The 21727-nt window shown below is 43.6% G+C and overlaps 1 protein-coding gene across 6 annotated transcripts in view; it reads right to left on the bottom strand.

Moving 5' to 3' along the window:
• DPP6 (dipeptidyl peptidase like 6) overlaps positions 1-21727 on the bottom strand; it is a 986698-nt gene that overhangs the window by 354629 nt on the left and 610342 nt on the right. For all 6 annotated transcript variants that reach the window (XM_070265304.1, XM_070265306.1, XM_070265308.1 and 3 more), the window contains one exon: positions 14370-14468. In XM_070265304.1, the coding sequence (XP_070121405.1) occupies positions 14370-14468 (99 nt within the window). The remainder of the gene's footprint in view (positions 1-14369; positions 14469-21727) is intronic.

The following is a 21727-nucleotide window of genomic DNA, read 5'->3' as shown; positions in this document are numbered from 1 at the left end:
CTTTTCTTAGGCATTTAGTGCCTCCTAGACCTGTCCACGGGATTTGGGCAATCAGGCAGAAGGGCTTTACTGGCTTAAAGGAGAACTACAGGTGTGTGCTAACGTGGTCATCTCTCATGTCCACCAGCTGGTGAATTAGTAGACTAATTTTATTTGCGATCCATTTGTTTGTTTAACTTTACTTATTTGGGGATCTAAACCCAAAATTAAGTTTTAAAAACCCAACAATTTGGCTTAAGGAGGAACAATCAACCTAGGCGTTTTATGTTCAGTAAAAACCTATTTTAATGTGAGGAGTCATTGAGAAGAAAGCTGCCAAAGAGAACATCCCATGAAAAACTGGTATTACATTATGTTGCCATTTACCCCTCTGATTTCAGCCAAAAAGATGGATTCTCAATAGCTGACCACAGCACAACCCTTCTCTGCATATTGTATGTGCTTGTTCACATGCAGACTGCCTGTCAGGGTTGACAGCATCGTCCAGCGTGGGTCTCATTTCCAAGGCAATTTAAACATGATAGCAAATAAATAAAATGACTTGTGAGATGCATTCCTTATCTCCAGCTATCCCTCTATAAACAATATTTCCACAGGTGAGAACTAGACAACAAATGGGCAGGATCTGTATAAACTCACCCGTGAGAATTCCTGACAGAACCTATCAGCCCCCGGGTAGCTCGCATGGAGTTAGCGCAAATCTACCAGCAAAGTGTTAGACTGGAACAAAAACCAAAACTCACTTAAGTCCTACAAATTATTACCCGGCAACATTGTTCTTCTCAGGCTTGTCTGTCTGTTTTAGGCACTTGTCCTTGCCAGTCACAGCTGTGTTAAGGAAAGTATTTGGTGCCCAGAGGTGTTTGAGATGGGGCCAAGAAGCTAACAGAAAATAAGTCAAACAGCAAAAACAAGTAAGTAACTTCTGGTGGAAACAGTAAAGCTCAGACTCGCCTGCTGCCTGTGGAGCCTCAGGAGGCCGCGTGGGACTGCTGACAGAGCCACCCCTTCTGCCCCGGTGCTCCTGCTGTGACCCTGAGGACGCCAGGCTTGCCAGAGACCAGCAACAAGGGGTGGGGTGGGGGCTGTGTGTGCTGGATGTAGCCATGGGCCACACTAATGAGCCGGGCTGATCCTGGGGGGTGGGAGAAGAAACCACCCGGGGGACATAGTCTGGTCCTTCAGAGAAACTTCCAGACTCCCACTGCCCATAAGAACTCAACGTCACACAGACTAAATGAACACCCTTGTAGTTCATAAATGTAAACTTTCCCCTGAACTTCGGGCAAGGTGTCAGAATCCTCAGAAGGTGCTTTCAGAGTAGGTCAGACAGAACTCTTAAAAAGACTAGTTTTGCCATTTGCTAGCTGTGTGGCCCAGAGCAAGTGACTTAACCTCTGTGAACCTAGGTATTCTTATCTGTGAAACTGGTGTTAATAGGAAGCTTTCTGCTAGTTTTTAATTTCTGGGGTTTGTTCTATTCCCCCTTACTTTCGGTGGAGACGACAGCCCTGTCCAAGGATCTGATCCGGGAGAAGTTAAAAAACTTAACTCGCTTGTTGGTTCCTTGCCTTACAAAGGATAGAGGTCCCAGAAATGCATCTTTCGTTAGGAAAAAGTCCTTACTTTGGCTTTTGGTTGTTGCTGAGAACGGGTGAATAGCACCCAAGGCGAGAGCACAGGAGAGAGGACTGCGTGTGGAGCCCAGCTCCACCAGTGTGCACAGCGTGGCTGCAGCGACAAGCTGTTTCCTGTCTCCTCCAGAGGGAGGAGATGTACAGGAGCCCCAAGTACTCAGAGAACAGAGGGACCAGTAGAGGGCTAGGACGGAGAAGAGAAGACCGTGACCCAAGACACAGCCCGTGCTGGGACCCGGAGAGCGCGTGGCCAGGGGCAGTGGACGGCAGGCTGGTCCTCACCAGCACCTGCTCAGCGTCAAAAAAATCCAGATGCCAACAAGTCTATTCCTACCAACTTCCCCTATTTCTACTCCAAAAAGATACGAGACACGAAAAAAGATGAATTCCATATCAAGCATTTATAAACCACCAGATACTAGAAAGATCTACCCCGGTACTCAGAACAGCCTGCTTCTGGAAGAGACGCAGCTTCAAAGAGAGCACAGGACACCAGTTATTCGATCTGCCCAGAAGGCCCCGGAAACATTCAAGATGTGAACGTGAGATTCACGCGAAGTTTGAAGGCAATTCTGATTCCTTCCCACATCCCTCTGCCTGACCTCCCACCCTGTCGGCAACAGTGGGGCCGGTGGGATGAGTTCAGAGGTTCTGTGACTGAAGCAACAGCAGCAGAGCCAGGCCGCACAGTTTTGGGAAGACCTCCTAAGCAGGGAAAGAGGGAGCCAGTGAAAAGTGCCCTGAGGCAAGAACGCCCAGGCACTGTCAGAGGAGGGGATGTGAAACTCATTTCTAAGTCACTTCGTCTTCTGCGCTGTGTCGTAGTTCCCCTCCCTGACCCTCTTAACTCCTCATAGAAGTCTCTCATGAAGCAGTTTTGTGTCCATGCATTCAAGAGAATAGGGGAGTGACCTGTCCACGCAAGGAACACAATGGAGATGAGAGGGACCAGTTTGTGGGCCTCATGACGGTGCACGGGACTGAGGGTGGGGGAGGGGTTAGTCTGAGAAGAGACCAGCAGACATAACACAAAATGCTCCAGAGGCCGCTGGATTTGCCACAGGACATGGGTTCATGTTTATGCCTCTGGTTGACCCCATACAGCTGAAAGATTGGTGGATATTTGGGCCACGTGGAGATGATGACATCCCTCGTCCCTCATGGGGTGGCTTGGAATGATTAATTGAAAAAGTGCGTATAAAGAACTTAGCACAGTCTGGCACGTTTTGCATATAATCACATTTTGCACATAAAAAAATTAGGAGGGAGTGAATAAATCTAGTATCATGAGCTACCTCTGCCATCTATTAGATTGTCCTTATTAAAGCAGGAAAATAGAATCGGATAGGTATTTGTCATTATAAATGTACCTATAATTTTTTAAAATGCCAAGAGCTACAACAAAGAAAGAACCTGGTTATCTTTCACTCAACTAGAAATTCAGTTACCCTAAGCCCTTTCCATGAGTACTCAATTTGCCCAATTGCTGAGTCATTCATTCACTCGATTAATATTTATAGAGACTTTATTACATGCCAGACACTTTGGTCTTGGAGGGAAGTAGAAGAGTTGCTGCATCGTACTTCGGGCCCTAAGAAGCTGCCGTCAAGGGCAAGACAGAGATGCAAACAGACAAGTGCACGTGAGATTAGATGTGCCGTGGGCACAGGACTGAGGCGTCATGGGGGATTACACTCAACCATGGAAGAGATCAAGTGATTCATTTTTATTAATTAAGAAGGTGATCAATGTTTGAAAAGATGTCAATGGTAATTAATTAGCCCTTCGTAGACTGAAGTGGTTAAGGACTCTGTGGGATAATTTAATTGAAACAATAAATGATAATGTCAGGGCCCGTGGGAGGGTCACTGTGTTCAAGGATGGGGAGTCTCTAATGATGGAACTTCCCAATTTGCTTTAAAAAGATCACTCCAGGGCCGGCCCAGTGGCGCAGTGGTTAAGTTCACATGCTCCACTTCCGTGGCCTGGGGTTCGCTGGTTTGGATCCCCATTGCAGACCTACACACTGCTTATCAAGCCATGCTGTGGCAGGCGTCCCACATATAAAGCAGAGGAAGGTGGGCACGGATGTTAGCTCAGGGCCAGCCTTCCTCAGCAAAAGGAGGAGGATTGGCAGCAGATGTTAGCTCAGGACTAATCTTCCTCAAAAAAAAAAAGGAGACCACTCCAGAAAGGGCAGAGAGGAATCTCCCCAGTGGGCTCATCTGGCTGCCTCGATTGCAACTTACATAACTTCACAGGCTCTCTGAATTTGGACGGAAGTAAAATGAAAGCAGGCGTGGGTGTCCTGGCCTCTGGGCTGCTGGGGAGAGAGCGGTCTTCCATTCCTGGACAGCACTGTGGCCAGATAAGCTGCTGGCACTTAGATGGAGCCTGGAAGGAAGACCTTCCGTGGCAATGTGGTTCAAGGCGTGCCTTGTTCGTCTGGCCAACTGAGGAGGAACAGGGAGGAGCTGAGTGTTGAGGGGGACCCTCAGGAAAAGTCCTTACAAGCCTTGGAGCTCTGAAACAACCATGTAACATCCTGCAAAATGTCTCTCCACCTCACTGCGGAGGAAAAATAACATGTAAATCTCATTGTAGATCCCCTTTTTCAAGAAAAAAATGCATGTGTGCACACATACATACATACAAACATATATATATTTCCCTAGATCCAAAAAGAAATAAAAAAGTCTGTCCCTTTGTAACGTAAACAAAGTGGAAATGGGTTCTCATTCTTGGCAAGGGTCTGTATTTGGTTCAACAAGGATGGAGGTTATGCTAAATTTCCAAGAAGCACGTGGCTGGCCACCATCTCTGCCGTGGACATTTCTCTATAGTTGCTGCTGAAGCAGGTCCAGCCTTGCAGAGTGGACTACGTCTCCGAGGCTGGGGACCCTAAGATGATGCCCAGTTGATGCTCTGATTGGAGTTTTATAGAATTCTATTGCAACCCGGAGAAATGAGCAACTAATTTTACTTGGGAAAATCCAGAGAAAATTTATTTTGGATGAAGCCGTAAAGGACAAATGAGTTCCTGAAGCAGAGAAGTTTGAATAAAAGCATTTTTAGAAAAAGAGAAGAACAGAGATATAGGCACTAAACTACTAAGGAACCTGATGTGGCCGGGGAGAATGCCGGCAGGAGGCTGTAGTCTGAAGAGGAGGCAGGAGGTGGCGGCAGGCAAGGAGGAGGGGAAACCAGGAGCCAGAGGGAGGCAGGAAGCCCTGGAACTTCTACAGCCATCTTGCTAACCTTGAAAAAGCGATGTAATTTCTTTGAGTCAGAGTTTCCTCATTTCTAAAGTAAAGATAGAAACTCCGACCTCCCTGGGTTTTAGTGAAGATTGAAATGAAGTAGCTGAGGTATAATGTAGCTGCTATCATTATTTCTGTTACTGTTGCTATTATTGCTTCTACTGCCGCCAGAAGTAAATGCTACTGTCTTTCCAATGTTTCCTGGAGGTAACTCCAATGGGAAACGTTTGGAGGAGGTTAAGCAGATAATAGAGTTAGCTCAGATACTAGAAACGTGGATGATGCATTAAGAATGAGAGAGAAAAACGTGGACAGGCGGCTCTTGAAACAGTCGCAGTCTGAGTAAATGGGAGGGATGGTGTGGATGGGTCTTACTGCATTAAAATAGTCCAAGACATAAGGGCTCTCCTAATGCCAGACAACTGAGGCTCTCTTTTCCTGAGGAAAGGTGGAATCTTGAAAACTACAGCAAAAGAGAGAGAAAATAAATTGCTAGTTTACACAAATGTGTACTATAATTACATTTTATCTATTTCTTAAGGGCTTTAATAAGGCACAACGATGTTCTTCTGTGTGTATTTTATGTAACAACTTCAAATGATTATTAGGATTATCTCATATACCCCAGAGCCATTGCAGAACATTTTTCCCTTTGAAACCCGTCCCTTCTGGGCATCTCCCTGAAGTTACTGCTGGCCCATTGGTATAGGCTGCAGCAAATGACCTCTGGGGAATTCTGTCACTCTCCACAGTTCTAAGACCCAATGGTTTTGAGTGAAAAATGTGGCATTCAAAATCAGCAGAAATACCCAAGCCATTTTATTCTTGAATTCCCCCTCTATCTAATGCCACGAGCTTTATAAAAAAAATCCATCTGGTTTTTCAGAATAACAAAAGAGAAGAGGAAAAAGCAAATACGGAAATCAAGTTGCTTTGAGCCCTGTGCACTGTCTCCAATTTTATCTTCTAAAACATATACTTTTCCAGTATCAACCAGCCAGCTGATATTTTCCTACATTCAAAGGAAGCAATTTTCTCCAATTTTACAGTCTCTTTAGTATGGCATCCGAGAGACACAAAGGGCCCTCTGCTCACAAGTGGCTGGATTAATAGAAATGAGTAAACAAACATAGACAGTCGAGAGATCCTGGAGCCAGCCACAGTGGTCTTCCACCACAGTCCGACTCGGGCTGAACACGCCACAGGGAAGAGGGGGAGCAGGCTGAGGGGCCGAGCCCGGCCCGAAGCCAGCAGATGGGCTGACCAGGCCTGTGAGCAGCTTCTGCCATTCAGCCCGGCCTGCCAGCATCCTAAGGATACTGGGAGGGGAGACTGGGTCCGCAGGGGGCGCAGGTGGCCTGGGCTTGCTCAGTGCAGGGCACAGAGCTCAGCAGACCATGGCTAAGGTGCAGTCCAGGCTGCCTTCTAAGAGGTGAATTTGCAGCAAACATGTTTATTGAAAGTGTGTGTCGCCAGGAGTCTCCTGAGGAGCTGGGGCATCAGGCTATGTGCAGTGACCGATTCCATGGACACAGAGGAGACTGTTTCTCCGTTGTTCACAAATGGAGTGAGAGCAAGGGGGAAAGCTGTCCCTATACAAATACTATGCCCTCTTTCTGGAATTCACCTTTCTCCGTTATAGTCAGAAACAGGATTCATAAGAGGGTATTTGCCTTATAAATTAGTGTGGTTAGGAGAAATCCAAACCCAAACACGAGTTAGATTGTCCAAGTGACTTGCAAAAAACATGTTCCTGGGGCTGTGTGGAGGAGGGGTGTGTGGCCACTTGGGGCAATTTCTCACTGAGGTAGTCTCCACCTGCCATTACAAAATCGGCAGAGCACTGACTCTCCTCAATCTTTTCTCCCATGTCTTCTTTGATGCTGCATCCCTGGGGCTTTCCTCCTGCCCCCCTGGACCTTCCAGGACCCTCCTCTCTTCCCCCTGGGGGACTGCAAGCAGCTCCCCAACGATGCCCACTTTCCACATTTTTGCACGGGGCTCTGACCCTCACCTAGCTTCATGCCTAGTTCTCAGCACTTAAGAACATTTCCAATTAGGTATCTTTTACTAACTTCTACTCTGAACTCCTTATCTAACCACAGAGGCTAACTTCCTGTCACCGGAATCTTTGTTCTAGTTAACCAGGCTCAAAATCTCCCAGTCGTCCTTGACCATTCTTCCTCCGTAGCCCTCACCTCTACTCGACCAGCATATCCTAGTCACCTGTCATTCATGATGGCTTTTTATACCTGCCACTTCGTTTCCATTCACAGCCTAAACTTTCAGTCTCTGCAGATTGATCAAATTAAGGCACACGTCTGTAGTGAGAGCCCACTGAGGCATGAAAATGATAACAGAAACATGTATTTATTTACATGGAAATATGTTTATGACATACGTTATAAACTTTTTCTCACTTAATATCTTAGTATTGTTCCAAATATTAAATTATCAGAAAGAATAAGTATGAAAATTTAATAGTTTTTTTCTATTTGGTGGCATTAGAAGTGATTTTTACTATATTTCAAAGTTGTGTTCATCTCTGTTTTCTAATTCACTATAATAAATATGTGATGCATATATAATAAAAATAGTTGATATGACGTATAAGCCTAAGTTTTGCCACATCTTTCCATTAAACCAACACCTTCAGTTGCAACAGGTCAAACTCAACTTGTCAGTTTTTCTAAATTCTACCCCCTTTCTCATTTGCTCACCCTCATCTGCCAAGGACCTGCATAATCCGGCCCCACATTCCACTCTGGTCTCATCTATTGCTTTTCTCCTCCTGGCTCGACATTGCTTGTAGGCATGCCGAGCAGACTCCCGCATCAAGGCTGTGGTAGTTGCTGTCCCATCTTGCCTGGGATGCTTTTTCCCCAGAGAGCTTATCTGCATGTTTCTCACATTCAGGTCTCTGCTTAAAATCACTTCATCAGAAAAGATTTCCAGCCATCCTAGGTAAGACTGCATGCCTGTAAGTTTCCTTATCTTTAAGACTAGGTCATTTAAGTATCAAATGAGAAAATGTTCAAGAAGTTCCAGCAGTTGGCCCAAAGCCAGGTGCTTTGCTAGGCAGGGAGGATGCCACAGTAAATAAACAGAGGTGAATCCTGCCATTGTGGAGTTTACATGTGGAAGGAAAGACGGACATCAAATAAATTATTATACTTACAGTATGCAACAAAAGGTGAAGTCCAGGATACATGAGAGTCTAAAACTTGAAGAGTTAAGGTAGTACAGAAAAGCCTGCTTGGGGAGTGCGTACTAGGGAGAGATATAAAAGAAAATGACAAGTTGTAGGGGTGGTAGTGAGGATAACTTGTAGGTGTGGCAGAAATGATAAGCAGACACAGAGAAGAGGGAATGTTACGGGCAAAAGGAACATCCTACATGGCACCACCATAAGGAAAAAGATGAACTTCATAAGCAACCAAGTAGATCAAGTTGCGGAGCTGGCCCCGTGGCCAAGTTCGCACACTCTGCTTTGGAGGCCCAGGGTTTCGCCAGTTTGGATCCTGGGTGTGGAACCAGCGTCACTCATCAGGGCACGCTGAGGCGGCGTCCCACAGAGCAGCACTGGAAGGACCTACAACTAGAATATACAACTGTGTATATTTGTGTATACAAATATGTATATTTGTATATATATTTGGGTGGCTTTGGGGAGAAGAAGAAAAAAAAAGAAGATTGGCAACAGATGCTAGCTCAGGGCCAATCTTTAAAAAAAAATAGAAGTTCAAGTTGGGTCAGATTAAGAGAAAACTGGGGAGATGTCAAAAGATGAGACAGGAAAAGTAAGCAGAAGACTGAAGGAGAGTCCAGGAACTGGAGGGTCTCACGGGCCAGGACCGTGTGTCTCATCCTAAGAGCAGAGGGAAGCCAGGGAAAGTTCTGTGACAGAGGGAAAGGGGAGGATAGGTTAGTACTGCACATGAGAATGTGAGGTGTCCGCAAGGATCCTCGTGGACGTGTGAATTCGTGAGCACACACACAGCACACTGCCCAAGTTGACAACTCAGAAGAACGTTTGAGCTGGAGACACAGAATTGAAAACCTTGTGGCTAGGGCAGGAGTTTTGGTTTTTGTTTTTTGGGGAGCAGATCAAGAACTCAGATTTGGAGATATTAAGGTTAAGGTGGCAATGTCTGAGACATCTGAGAACTCCAGGAGAGCGGTCTCATCTGGAGACAGAAATTTAAGAGTCATCAGTAGACGGAGAACATCTAGAATCATGAGACTAGATGAAAACACCGAGGGGGTGTGTGCAGATATAAAAAGAGGAGGACCACAGGCTAAGCCCTGGGGCCCACCAACAATGAAAGTCAAGGAGAAGAGCAAGACTCAGCAAAGGAGCCCGAGAAGGAGGGACCCATGAGGTCAAAATAAAACCAAAGGAACGTGATGGCCTCTAGGTCAAGCAAGAAATTTATCCAGGTGGAGGGAGTAATCAATTGTGACAAGTGCTTCTGATGGTTAGAAGATGAGGTCTGAGAATTGACCAGGGAATTGAGAGACTGGAGGTCATGGGTGACCTTGACAAGAACAGTTTCAGAGAGTGCTGGGGGTTAAGCCCTAACTAGAGCGGGTTTAGAGAGGATGGAGAAGAGGAATCGGAGATGCCCCAGAGAAACAACTGTTTCAAGCCGCAAAGGGGAATGGAGAAATCAGACAGTGCCTGGCAGGGAATGTGGAATCAAGATAAGTTGTGTATGTGTGTGTTTAAGGTGAGAGAAATAAGAGCATATTTGTTTGATGATGGGAATACTCTAACACAGAGCAAAGAAAATGAACATTTAGAGAAAGGAGGGAGTTGCTGCAATTCTCCGTCAAGTAGGTGAAGCGAGTTCACCTGTGATTTCTGTAGCTCGAGCACAGATGGGTCATCTGTGGTTACGGGCTGGGGGAGGCAACAGAGCACACGAAGGTGCAAACGCTGGGACATAAGCAGATGTGGTGGTGGGAACAGGCTCAGCTTACAAGTAGGATGGGAAGAAGGTTTGGAGGGTTGAGGAAAGAGGAGAAGTTTTGAAACTGCTCATCGCCTAAGAGTTGCAAAGAGCAAATAGCCGAGGAGAACCAGGAAGATTGGTCCGTGTAAACAAACGGACTTAAGTGTCTGAAGTAGTTAAAGACCTCATCACAGTGGTCTCCTCATATCACGGAATCCCAGCGCAGCATATTAAGAGAAGCTGAAGGGTGAGAAGCGCCATGTGGTTGCTATAACAGATACAATACTTTACTCAACTAAGCCAGTACGTGGAGACCGCACTGCGCCCACTGCAGGAAGCGCATGCCTCTTCTTTGTCAGCGGGAGCTCAGCGTGAGGCTTGGCAGTCGTCACGTCTATTGCTCTGCATACCTCATCTGGCTGGTCGCAGTGCTTGAAACAAATCTGAGAGGGAAGTGTACGAGGGCTTCAGGACATTAGAGAATCTGAAGGCTGTTATAGCAATCAATTTCAGAAAAGGTAGATTAAAAAAAATTAAGTCTCTGGTATAAAAGTTGGTGAGGAGAAATTTAACTCCAACCCAACACATTTCCTTCTGATAAATAAAGTGTATTAGTTATAGGCTATTAACTTCAGCATTAAACCCAAGATACATTTGTTAACTTTAGTGGGTAATCTGCACTAAAAAAAAAAAATCAAGTCTCTTTCTCCATGGGGAATTACACTATTTTTCTTTGTCACTTTGGTACTTTGTTAGTTTGACATAGGCATCATGGGAATAAGGAATGCTACAATAGAGAATTTAAGGGATGGCAATAATTCTGAAATATTCACAACCTACAGTCTTGGTTAAAACACACAATGTTGCTAGCGATGTTGTGAAATAAATTGGCTGGAGACAGAAGACCTGGATTCTATCCAACGTAGCACAGTTTACCAAAACCAGAGGGACCTCGTTTTAAGTCCAAATTTTGCTACTTACTGTGATACTGATCAAGTCATTTAAACACCCTATGCCTCAGATTCCTCATCTCTAAAATGGTGGTTGTGAGAATTAAATGATTTAATATGTTTAAAGCACTTAGCCTAGAGCTTAAGACATGGGACCCCCAGGAGATGATGATGACGATAATGATGTGATGTGATGATGGTGATGGTGATGATGATTATGATCATGATCATGGTAATGATGGTGATGATGATGATGATGGTGATAATGTGATGATGAAGATGGAGATGATGGAGATGATGGTGATGATGATGTGATGATGATGATAGTTATGATGATGAAGAAGAAGAGGAAGAAGAGCAGACAGAGGATAAAGGAGGAAGAGGAGGGGAAGAAGGCGGATCAGGTAGTGGCGGTGGTGGTAGACGGTGGTGGTGGTAGGTGGTGACTCCCAAGTCTACGACTAAGAAACAGTTCCATGGACAAATCGCTTGCCCTCTCTGGGCCCAGTAATTTGCCTGCCACACTCTAGGCACTCAATAAATGCTATGTGAGTGAATGAGTGTTCTGATAATTTCTAAAGCTCATCCCAGCTCCACAACATGCAGTAGTCCTATCAATGTGTAGGAATCTTTCCCTGGATCTTAACACTTAAACTGTGGCATGAAAAAATGAATGCATTCTTTACGGTACTTGTAAAAAATCAATTATAGAGTCTCAGCTAATTGCAAACTTATTTCGTCCACTTTAAACTATTACACCTTTAGGGAGCAGGAGGAAAGGGAATAATCAGGAAGAGGAATAAGTGAAAGAAGAAGTAGGAGGGCAGCTCAAAGCAGCGTGGGGAGAAAACCACCTGTTTCCTGACCCTCGGGGTGGTGCCTGGTTGTAGGCGAGACCTGACCACCTGGTTACCCTGCAGCAAAACCTCGGCCTTAGTGTGCACATTTACAAAGAGTGCTCCTAACAACACTCCTGAACAGAGAGGGTTCAGTCCATCCAGAACCACAGGTGGTCTTTCTGAAGAGATCTCACCTGCCAAAACAGGCAGGCTGGGCCGTTTCTGCTGGGCACAAGGCCACTTCTCAACTGCTTGTATTAACTCCCAGCTTTGTGGATATAGAGAAATTCTGGCTTGTTTCCTCTGGCCGGTGAGCCAGCACATCTGCAGTATGAATTAGTTCATGAGATACAAGTTCCTTACAATACAAATTCCGGCAAAGGTTCCGACTGAAACTCTGGTGCCTTGTGGGTCCAGATCTCTGCTTACATTTTTTTTTTTTTTTTTTTTTTGCCTATGCAACGCTGATTTAGGCCAAGTCTGAAACTATGGGCACCCTAATGAAAATAGACAGCTATATTATTTTAGCCGTCTGTGGAGTGTTTGCAGGGCCTCCTCCAACCTGCTCTGGACTCTACAGCTCTGGTTTGGTGTTCCTAGTTTTGTTTCTGGCCTCTGGTTTCACTCCTAGATTTTGCCTCTCCACCAGTTTTCCTTCCTTCCTCCCCCCGCCCTTCCCTTTCCCTTTTCTTTTTTTTTTTTAAAGATTGGCACCTAGGCTAACAACTGTTGCCAAACTTCCTTTTTTTTTTTTTTTAAGGATTGGCACCTGGGCTAACAACTGTTGCCAATCGTTTTTTTTTTTTTTTTTTCCTGCTTTATTTCCCAAACCCCCGCCCCGGTACATAAGTGTATATCTTAGTTTCAGGTCCTTCTAGTTGTGGGATGTGGGACACCGCCTCAACGTGGCATGACGAGTGGTGCCATGTCCACGCCCAGGATCCGAACCCTGGGCCGCCGTAGCAGAGTGCATGAACTTAACCACTCAGCCACGGAGCCGGCCCCTCCCTTCTCTTTTCTATCCCTGGACATCATCTCTCAACCCACGCTTGGCTTTCCCAACCAGGGTTTAGTACAGACTAACATTTCAGACTTGCATTTTTCCAGGGGTCTATTCTCTGTCTTCTCTAGCAAACTCCTAGCCATCCTTTACGAGTGAGTTTATGCACAGTCTTTGAAACGTCTTCTCCAGAAGAGTGAGAATATCAGATTCCTCCCCTGTGCATTTTGTGTCAGGATTACCATTGGTCACTCATTGTTTTGTCTCCCTAACATGACTTCATCCTCCTTAAGAAGAGAGTGATCATCATTTATTCCCAAGATCAGGACCAGAACATGCTGTTGGTGCTCACTTCCTGTCTATGCGATGGGTAAACACAAACACAGAATTGATTCTTCCTTAAAACAAAAGGTAAAATTACTTCCTCAGTCAAACAAAAGGCCTTGGCTCTCTCTATGTTCTGGATTTCTGCACGTCCTCCAGCAGTATTCAAAATACACTCCTCTCATTTCTCCCCAATTCCCTTTTATAAAATACGTTTGCCCGGAGAGCCATCCACTTCTTTCATTTTTAAATAAGCTAATCTAAGGATCAGAAATTCATACTGAAGCCACAGCAGAGGACACAGGAGGAGCTACTGCGCCGGTAGGAGACTAAAGGCAGAGTGATTGCCAGTTGATTCTGGAGAGTCTGTGAAGCATGAGATGCATTTCAGAAGCAGTTTGACAGCAAGAAAACATGATGACACTGTGCCACTCAACAAATCAGTGGTGGAAAGAGCACTAAATGGGAAGTCAGGAGACAGGCTTCCAGCCACGTTTGTGCCATTAACTAGCTCTGTGACCCCTGAAAATTCACTTAATCTCTCTGAGCCTCGTTTATTATAAAAGCCAGGGTTTTAACTAGACCTCTAGCATTCCAATATAAAGGTCCTCTGACTTGAGGATTAATTTTCAAGTGCATCTAACTGAGGCTAAGACTCAATGCAAACAACATCCAGGGGGACAACAGGAGAGGCGCTATGACTATACTGCTTGAGGGGAATGCGACAAAGCCTGCAGACCACGGGTGGGCAGACATTTCCGTCTCATCTCCCATGACTGAACTCTAAAATTATTTCAGACCCAACCAAAGGAAATAGATTATGTCCTGGACCAAAACAGGTATTATGAACATACTACCTTTTGCCTCTGATTCTATTTTGTTTTGTTGTTTAAAACAATCTCCCCAAACAAGAAAAGTAGATTTCACCCAAGTTAAAGTTAAGGATAGAAAATGAATTTATCTGCATCTGTGCACTGGGCTCCACTGTTTTGTTTATTTGGCAGCATTCTAGAAGAATCCTTTTAGTTCCTTTTGTCCCCTCTCTCTAGTGAGGAGGGAAGGCTAGGAGAATATAAGGAGGAATAAAGAACATGGAGAAAGGAGGAGAGCTCAGCTCTGTCTCTCCCTGTTCCTGTTGCCTAGCAACATCTCATATCCACATCTGAGAAATAATGATTCAGGGAGGTGACATGGAGGAACCATTTCTCATGAAGGAGCAACCCAATTTTACCAGATACCCATTTCCTTAGAAGGATAATAAGGTGACTAGGACAGCAAGAGCTCTGTGGATCCATTTCTGCAGCCAAAGAGAGAATGGGAGAGGCAAAGCACAGAACACAAACTATGGAAAGGTGGCCGGGAGCAGGACGTGGTTTCTCCCGTGCACATGGACTCGAGACTCACCGCTTATCCACTTGGCTTCAGGATCGTGAATTCTGAAATCCTCGCTGAAGAGATCTTCCACGGTGACCTTCTTCTTTTGAGACAGACTGTTATCTTCCGCTAGAAAAGAACAAGGCAAATAGTTAAACTTTTAATTTCTTTGGCAAAAAGAGAGGACCATAAAACATTCTAATTGCCATGCAGAAATAGTATATATAGGAAAACACGTAATGTCTATAAATAAATGCTGAACAAAGCCAGTCATGCTTTCTGTTTTTAAGTAAACTATCAAAAACTATGGTAAGGGGCTTCTGATTCAGTAAAATGGCATCACTTCACCCTCTCTGCTTGCAACACATAAGTGATCATATTCCTTAGGTATGGAGGTATATAACTGTCTCAAGACGGATTTATGTGCAGTAAGGTGGAAATGGTCAAGAGAGGCAGGAACAAATGTCCAGGATGGACCTCAACTGCATTATGTAATCATTCATCAAGCATTCATTAAATTCCAACTATTGGCAGCATGTTGGGTGCTGGGAGTTAAAGACAACTCACCTATGCCTCAGGTATTTACTCCCCAAACACCTCACGTGTCCCTGGCCGTCTCTGGGTTGGAGATTTGTTCTTGTATAGAGAGGATCAGGCCCCAGATGTCTGTGAGCAAACTACCAGATTCTGCCTGCCTCATCTTGGTCACTCCGCTTGGGAGGAAGCGCCTGACACAAGCCTTGAAGGCCACATACTCATATCCCTCCCAAGGGGACAGGTTTAGTTAATGGCACCAGCGGTGAGAATTTTAGAAATCTGGCAGCTTTTATCCTATTTCCTGAGGTCAAAGCTTCTGGAGTTTTAGGTCTGCGTCAGAAGAGGCTCTCTGCATTAGAGAGACAAAAGCCCACTCGTCTACTTTGAGACGACAAAGGGCTGGCCAGGCGTCTGACCTGTGAGCCTCAGCTAACAGACTAACCACACGAGGGCAGGCCGTCCAGCCATGGTCACTTCTGTTAGACCCAGAAGACACTCTTTCTCTTAACCCTTTCTCACATACATCATCTTTGCCTCTTTTAATTTTGTTTCAAAATCTGTGGCAGGTTGGGAAAATAACAAGAATTTTTGTTAGATTACATAATTAAGTAAGAATGAATAACCTCTGAATGAAATCCCCAAAGCTCCTCCTAGGATTCTAGTGCATAGATTTCATTACATCTCCTATGGTTTCTTTCTCGTGGCTTCTCTGGATGCCATAGATTACTGAAGTAGTCAGAAAAGTCTCGTGTTACTTTGTGCACTGACTGATTTCTTGAATATCAAATAGGATTGACGTGTGTGAAAGTCTTTTGAGAATGACAGAATGATTCAGTTCGAGGTGGCTTTCTTGGTGGACCTGAGTGTACGTGGAGCGACACTGAGTGTATGTGGAGCTCTCCCAGGTGCTCAACAAAACACGTTAAACCAAACCAAGGTCTTCCCTCAAGGACCTTTCTATCTGCAATGGAAGCAGCCCCAGAAAAAGACACACGGCTCCAAACACGAAGCATTTCACCACGGAAAACAGACAATAAATGAAAATTTCAAAGATCGCTAGACAGATCTAACAAAGTTATATTGTGAGATAGTATTAAGAAGTATACTTGCAACTAGTATATAAATAAGTCCTGGGGATCTAATGCATGACACAGTGATGATAAACAACAATCCTGTATTATAAACATCAAACTTACTGAGAGACTAGATCTTGATTATTTCCACCACAAAAAAGAAATGGTAATTAGAGGAGACTTGACGGAGTTGCTAGCTAACGCTACGGAGGCAACCACAGCGCAAATACAGTATCAAATCAACATGTACACCTAAGACCTACACAATGCTGTATGTTAAATATGTTTCAATAGAAATACATAAATACAACAAAACTAAAACAAACAAAAAAGAAGTATAAAAACTTCTGAGACACTCAAGTATATAATTAGAAAATAATCATATGAAAACTTAAATTTTCTCTAACTAAACTTCAGTATTCCAGGATGATTCTAGCTCCACATTTTGAGGTATCCACGTGTCTAATAAGAAAGTCTGTAAGACTGCTGTTTAGACAAACTTTGGGTAAAGATGGAAAGGCAATTTATTCACTTTCTGAATTTTTTCTTTTCACAAATGACTGTTCTATTCATCCCAAAATGTGTTTTATTTTTTTAAAAACCTGTTACTTCATTTGCTTTTTAGAAGATATTTAACAAGCATAGGAGACTTTTAAATAGGGAGAGTTAGTGGGGGAGGCATTACGATACACACTCTAAGAAGTGCTCTGTCCACACTCAGCTCCGCCTCCTTCAGACACGCACTGCTGGCCTCTCTGGACCTTGAGGACTTGTTCACATATCCAACTACCATCTACGTCACTGGTTTATAGTTTGATTCATTCCAAAAGTCCTTTGAGGTGGTGACAAGCATGATGACTGCCAAGTTCCAGGAACCGTGCTGAGCCCTGAAGAACCACAACTGAAAGACCTCACAACTGACTTTCAGAAGCTCACAGAGAGTGGGAGCCAAAGTCGAAAGAACAACCACATTGTGACAGTGCTGAGAGCAGAGGACCTGCCATGTTAACATTTAGGGAGACTGGGGAAGGAAAAAGCAGGAGGAATTCCAGAAAGAGTTCCTTGAGGAAAGAACCCACTAGCCAAGATAAAAGAGACAGAAGAACACCCAAGCCAGGAAGGATTTCAAGGGCATGAAGGTGTCCGCGAATGCAGTATATCCAGGAAATTGTGAGTGTGTTGGCGTTGGCGCAGTAGAGAACGTGAGTTAGAAATGTCTAGAGATAAAGGTAGATCCTCTCATTATTTTTGATGTTCTGAAATTTCATTAGAAAATGTGCACTTTGGATTTTCTTTAAAAATTCTGCTTACCACTCACCGACATTTTCAGTGTAAGAATTGCCTTTCTCCACATCAGGAACATTACCAGTAATGATCTCATTCAATATTGCTTCTCCGTCAGTCTATTCCCTCCGGCCCGAACGCCAACTGGACCTGTGCAGGGGTTTCTAGGTCCAACCTCCACATCCCTAGCTTTTCCACACTTTTATGTCTTTGGGAGCATGTTCATGATCTCTTCAGTCCCATCTTCTACTTCACCCACTTTATCTTTAGCATGTCCAGGCTGCTCTTTCATCCCACTACTGCATCTTAAGACTTTACATAATTATATTTTAATTTCTGACATTCCTAATTAGGTCTTTTTCACGGTCATATACTATTATAGTCGCAAGCTCCTTTGTCACATTAGTATTTTCTTTAAAAAGCCTAAAATGTCACTTTCTGTTTTCCCTACTGATTATATTTCCTTGGATGTAAGTCCACCTGTGTGTGAAGCTGGTGTGCTGCTTCCTAGTGGAGGGGTTTCTGCGGGTTCTTGTGATTCTTGGTTGTCAGCTTCTCCCCAGCAAGCGTCCTGAGTCACCAGAGACTACTGGTGCTGTGGCCACAACAGCGTCCTGGGCAGACTGAGGCTCTGTCTGGGTAATGGTTCTCCCCAGGCCATGTGTGGCCATTTGGGCTGGAGCCCTCTGCCCTCTGTGGGCGATGTGACTTGAGACCCTCTGGCTGTGAAGCCAGTTTTCAGGCAGGGGCCCTTGTCCAGCCCCTGGCCTCTCATGGACACCAGTATCCCAGCCCTGCCTGTCGGGCCTGGCCTCAGTCTCTCTGCCTTGAGGGTGGCAGTGACGTGGCATTACTTGCCGCTGTAGGTTTCTACCTGGTCCTTCTTTCAAGGACAACTTTCTATTCCACTTCTATGGAGAACTCCTTTTCTTGTTTTGGAGTGCAGCTATGTTTTTATCATTTATTCGCCTCCCATTTCTATATGCTTGAAGTCAAAAGGGAAAGATCTCTGTGCTCAATCTGCCATCTTAAACTGGAAGCCAACATAAAGGTGGAGATACAAGTGGCTGGCGGCTTTTATAATTTGGATTTCATCCTAAAGGCAATTCGGGGACCACTGAAAAGTACGGTTTCCTTCAGCCCTTCAGTTGGAGAACCATGTAGCACGTGTACTTAACTTGGCAGCTTGGTTGGCTCACGGGCCTGCAAAGGCATCTTGCAATCTGTAGTGATGGAGTGAATCTTTACATAGGTCAGAATGTAATGTAAACTGTGAAGTCTCCTTTCCTTTCCTAAGATGCTTGTTAAATAGTTACGTTGTTAAACAGCACAGCCACAGAAGAACATATCGAAACCTCTTCTCTGCAGACTTTTAAAATTAGAAATAAATTCTAGTACCCTAAAACGGATTAATCTGCAGCATAACCTTTGAGGTGATTTCAACCACTACAAATAGAGGTTAGCTATTGACAAACCCAATTTGGTAACAAAGAAAATCTACCCAGATTTGTCAGAAGTCTCTCGTAAGGTTCTGCTTTTGTTAGCAACTGGAATAAGTGACAACTCTAAACACTTTACGGTCTTCAGAGTACACTGACATTTATTACCTCTTGATCCTACAAGACGGAGGAGGAACGAAAGCCATTTTATGGAAGGTAAACCTGAGCAACTGAGAGGCTAAATGGCTTCTCCAAAGATGTATGGGGAGTCGGTAAAACTAAAACTAACCATGTTTGCAGGAGAACCTGAATATTGACATTATTCACAGAATCTGGCTTGTTCATAACCTATTCCAGAAGTGGGATACTAATAAAATCACAAAATACAGAAAATCTCAGGCAGGTATCATTAATGATGATACTGATAAAATGTTACATTCTCCAGGAAAAAAAAAAGAGTTATCTGTAAATAAAGAAAAGGGTAAAACCATTTTTATGAACAAATTTCCTTAATCAGAAAAAACTTAGTGTCTGAGTCAGATCAACGAGGAACAAACACTACAATGACTGGCACACAGCAGGTGTTCAGCTCTCGATGGGTACCATGGCAGACGTCAGGAGCTCAGTGTTTTCAAAACTCAAACTGGGGTGGGCAAGTCAGATACAGCTTCCTAGAGGAGATGGACCCCAATCTGAGGCTCAGATTAAAAGCACTCTTCACATTTAGAATAAGTCACTGAACACATTCGTATGTTATTTCTACAGAAGTTGAAAATATTTGTTTGCTACCCTACAAACACTCAGAAGAATATGTGGAAATCAAAGAGACTGTCCATTTTTCAAGGTCTGCATCATTACTTCACAAATTCCTATGACATAGCTGTTGCTTCAAAGTAACTCACTGCAGAGTGACCATTAATGATGAACCTAACACGGACAGCTGCTTAGTCAAAGGAAACCCAGGAAACATTCCCCTACACTGTGCCCACATCTTAACTGAGTGTGTGCAGTGTCAGGCACTACTAGATGCTGGAACCAATACTTCCAATTAGATTGCTTTTATTTTTTAATAAAAGACGTGCAATCAATGATCCCTGTTGCAGATGCTACTCACACATCCTTGGTAGATTCTTACCATAACAAAAGAAGAAATGCAGTCACGCTTCACAATCAACAGCTTAGGAATAATGAAATTTAAACCAGGTAACATGTCTACAAATGATCATATGAACGTTGGGGATTTTTCACCTAATCCTGAGTTAAACTGTCTAGCTGTGGCAGATCATTCACCAGTGAGACTGAGAAGGAAACATCTCATACGTAGGCAAAAATCCTAGGGACAGAAGGAAAAAGCAGCTGCTGAGCCAAGGGAGCACTCTTTCCCTTTACAAAGAGGGAGATGTACTCCAAAATCCAGCAAAAGAAATTTCTCTGGAGAAGCCTCTCTGGAATAATCCAACACTGAATGTGAGAAGCTCAGTAACCACGGTAGGGTAAGAATTACATTAACCACATTATCTGAGTGCTGGGGCAGGAGCTACAAGAGAATCCTGTCAAGACCTCTTTTAGGACGTATTTCTTTTCGACTTTCCCAGACAAAGTTGATCATGCTTTCCTTTCTGCTACCAAGAGCCAGCATTGAACCAATTATTTGCTTTTAAGTCTGTTTTCTATACTAGCTTGATTTTTCCCCTTTTCTTTTTAAGTTAGGAATGTGACTTCATCTCTGGAAGGAGCCTGGCACATAGACATGTTCAATCAATTTCTGTTGAGTAAAGAAAGCATTTTTTAAATCTACACCTTTGCTTTAACTTCTTGCTTATTCTTTGTAATGAAATCTTTGTGCTACTGAAATATATTATTTTTTATTATACCCCAAACTTCCCACAGATATTCATTTATCTTAAAGGCTTTTTCTTATAAGTTCACTGTTTTCTGAACCATCTAAGAAAACTAGTCGCACGATTATCAAAATTATCAAAATTAGTCACATTATATATTTTACTCAAATGCTGGAAACTAAGTCATCAGCATTATTCAACACACCCCAGAAATTAAGAAGTTCTAGTTTTTGTGCTTTTTTAAAGCTTCTAAATAAAATACATCAAAGGTATTCATCATGCTTCTTCTTCATGCTCCTACCCCATTCTTTAGACCTAGGAAATAAACTGAAACCTTAAAATATATTTATCAACCTGTTTCTTTAGTGAGTTATAACCACTGGGCACCTGTAACTTCACGTAATAATACGCACATCTGCTGATTGATGTATCTACTTAATTTTTCCCTCCTGACATCTTTATTGAGATAAAATTCACATACAATAAAATTCACCCATTTAAAATATACAACTCAATGGTTTTAGTATATTCACAGAGTTGTGCAACCATCACTATGATCCAAGTTTAGAAGATTTTCATTATTCCCCAAAGAAAGTCATAACCATTAACCATCACTCCCCATTCCCATCCCTCTCTTCTCAGTCCTGGGCAACCAAAAATCTACTTCCTGTCTCTATACATTTGGCCCTTCTGGATATTTCATACAGCTGGAATTGCACAATATGTGGTCTCTTCTGACTGGCTTATTTCACTTAGGATAATGTTTTCAAGGTTCATCCATGTTACAGTATATATAATATGCAACGGCACTTCATTCCTTTTTATGATGAATAATATTTCAAAGCTAATGATGTTGAGCATCTTTTCATTTGGTATTGGCTATTTGTGTATATTCTTTGGAGAAATGCCTCTGCTTATCAAGATTGCAAAAGATGCTAAAAGAGAAAGTCACTGTCAGGAAAGAAAAAGCAGGAGATGTGGCTCGACAACCATTTGCCAATACTTCTGAAAGATCAAAAGGTCAGTATTCAGTTGCACAAAAGGCTCTTTGAAGAGCTTAAGTATGTGACTCACAGATCCCCTCAGCCATCTCAGCAGAAACCAAACAGAAAGATAGCAGCATCTAGGAAAACCCTATGGAGGAGCCTCTTGTCTAATGCATAACAAATCCCCATGACATACATAGGCGACCCACAGGTTCTTAAGAATTTTAC

This window comes from Equus caballus, chromosome 4 (genome assembly GCF_041296265.1).
Source record: "Equus caballus isolate H_3958 breed thoroughbred chromosome 4, TB-T2T, whole genome shotgun sequence".
NCBI classification, from domain to species: Eukaryota; Metazoa; Chordata; class Mammalia; order Perissodactyla; family Equidae; genus Equus; species Equus caballus.
This window is presented reverse-complemented; position numbering and strand designations above follow the sequence as displayed.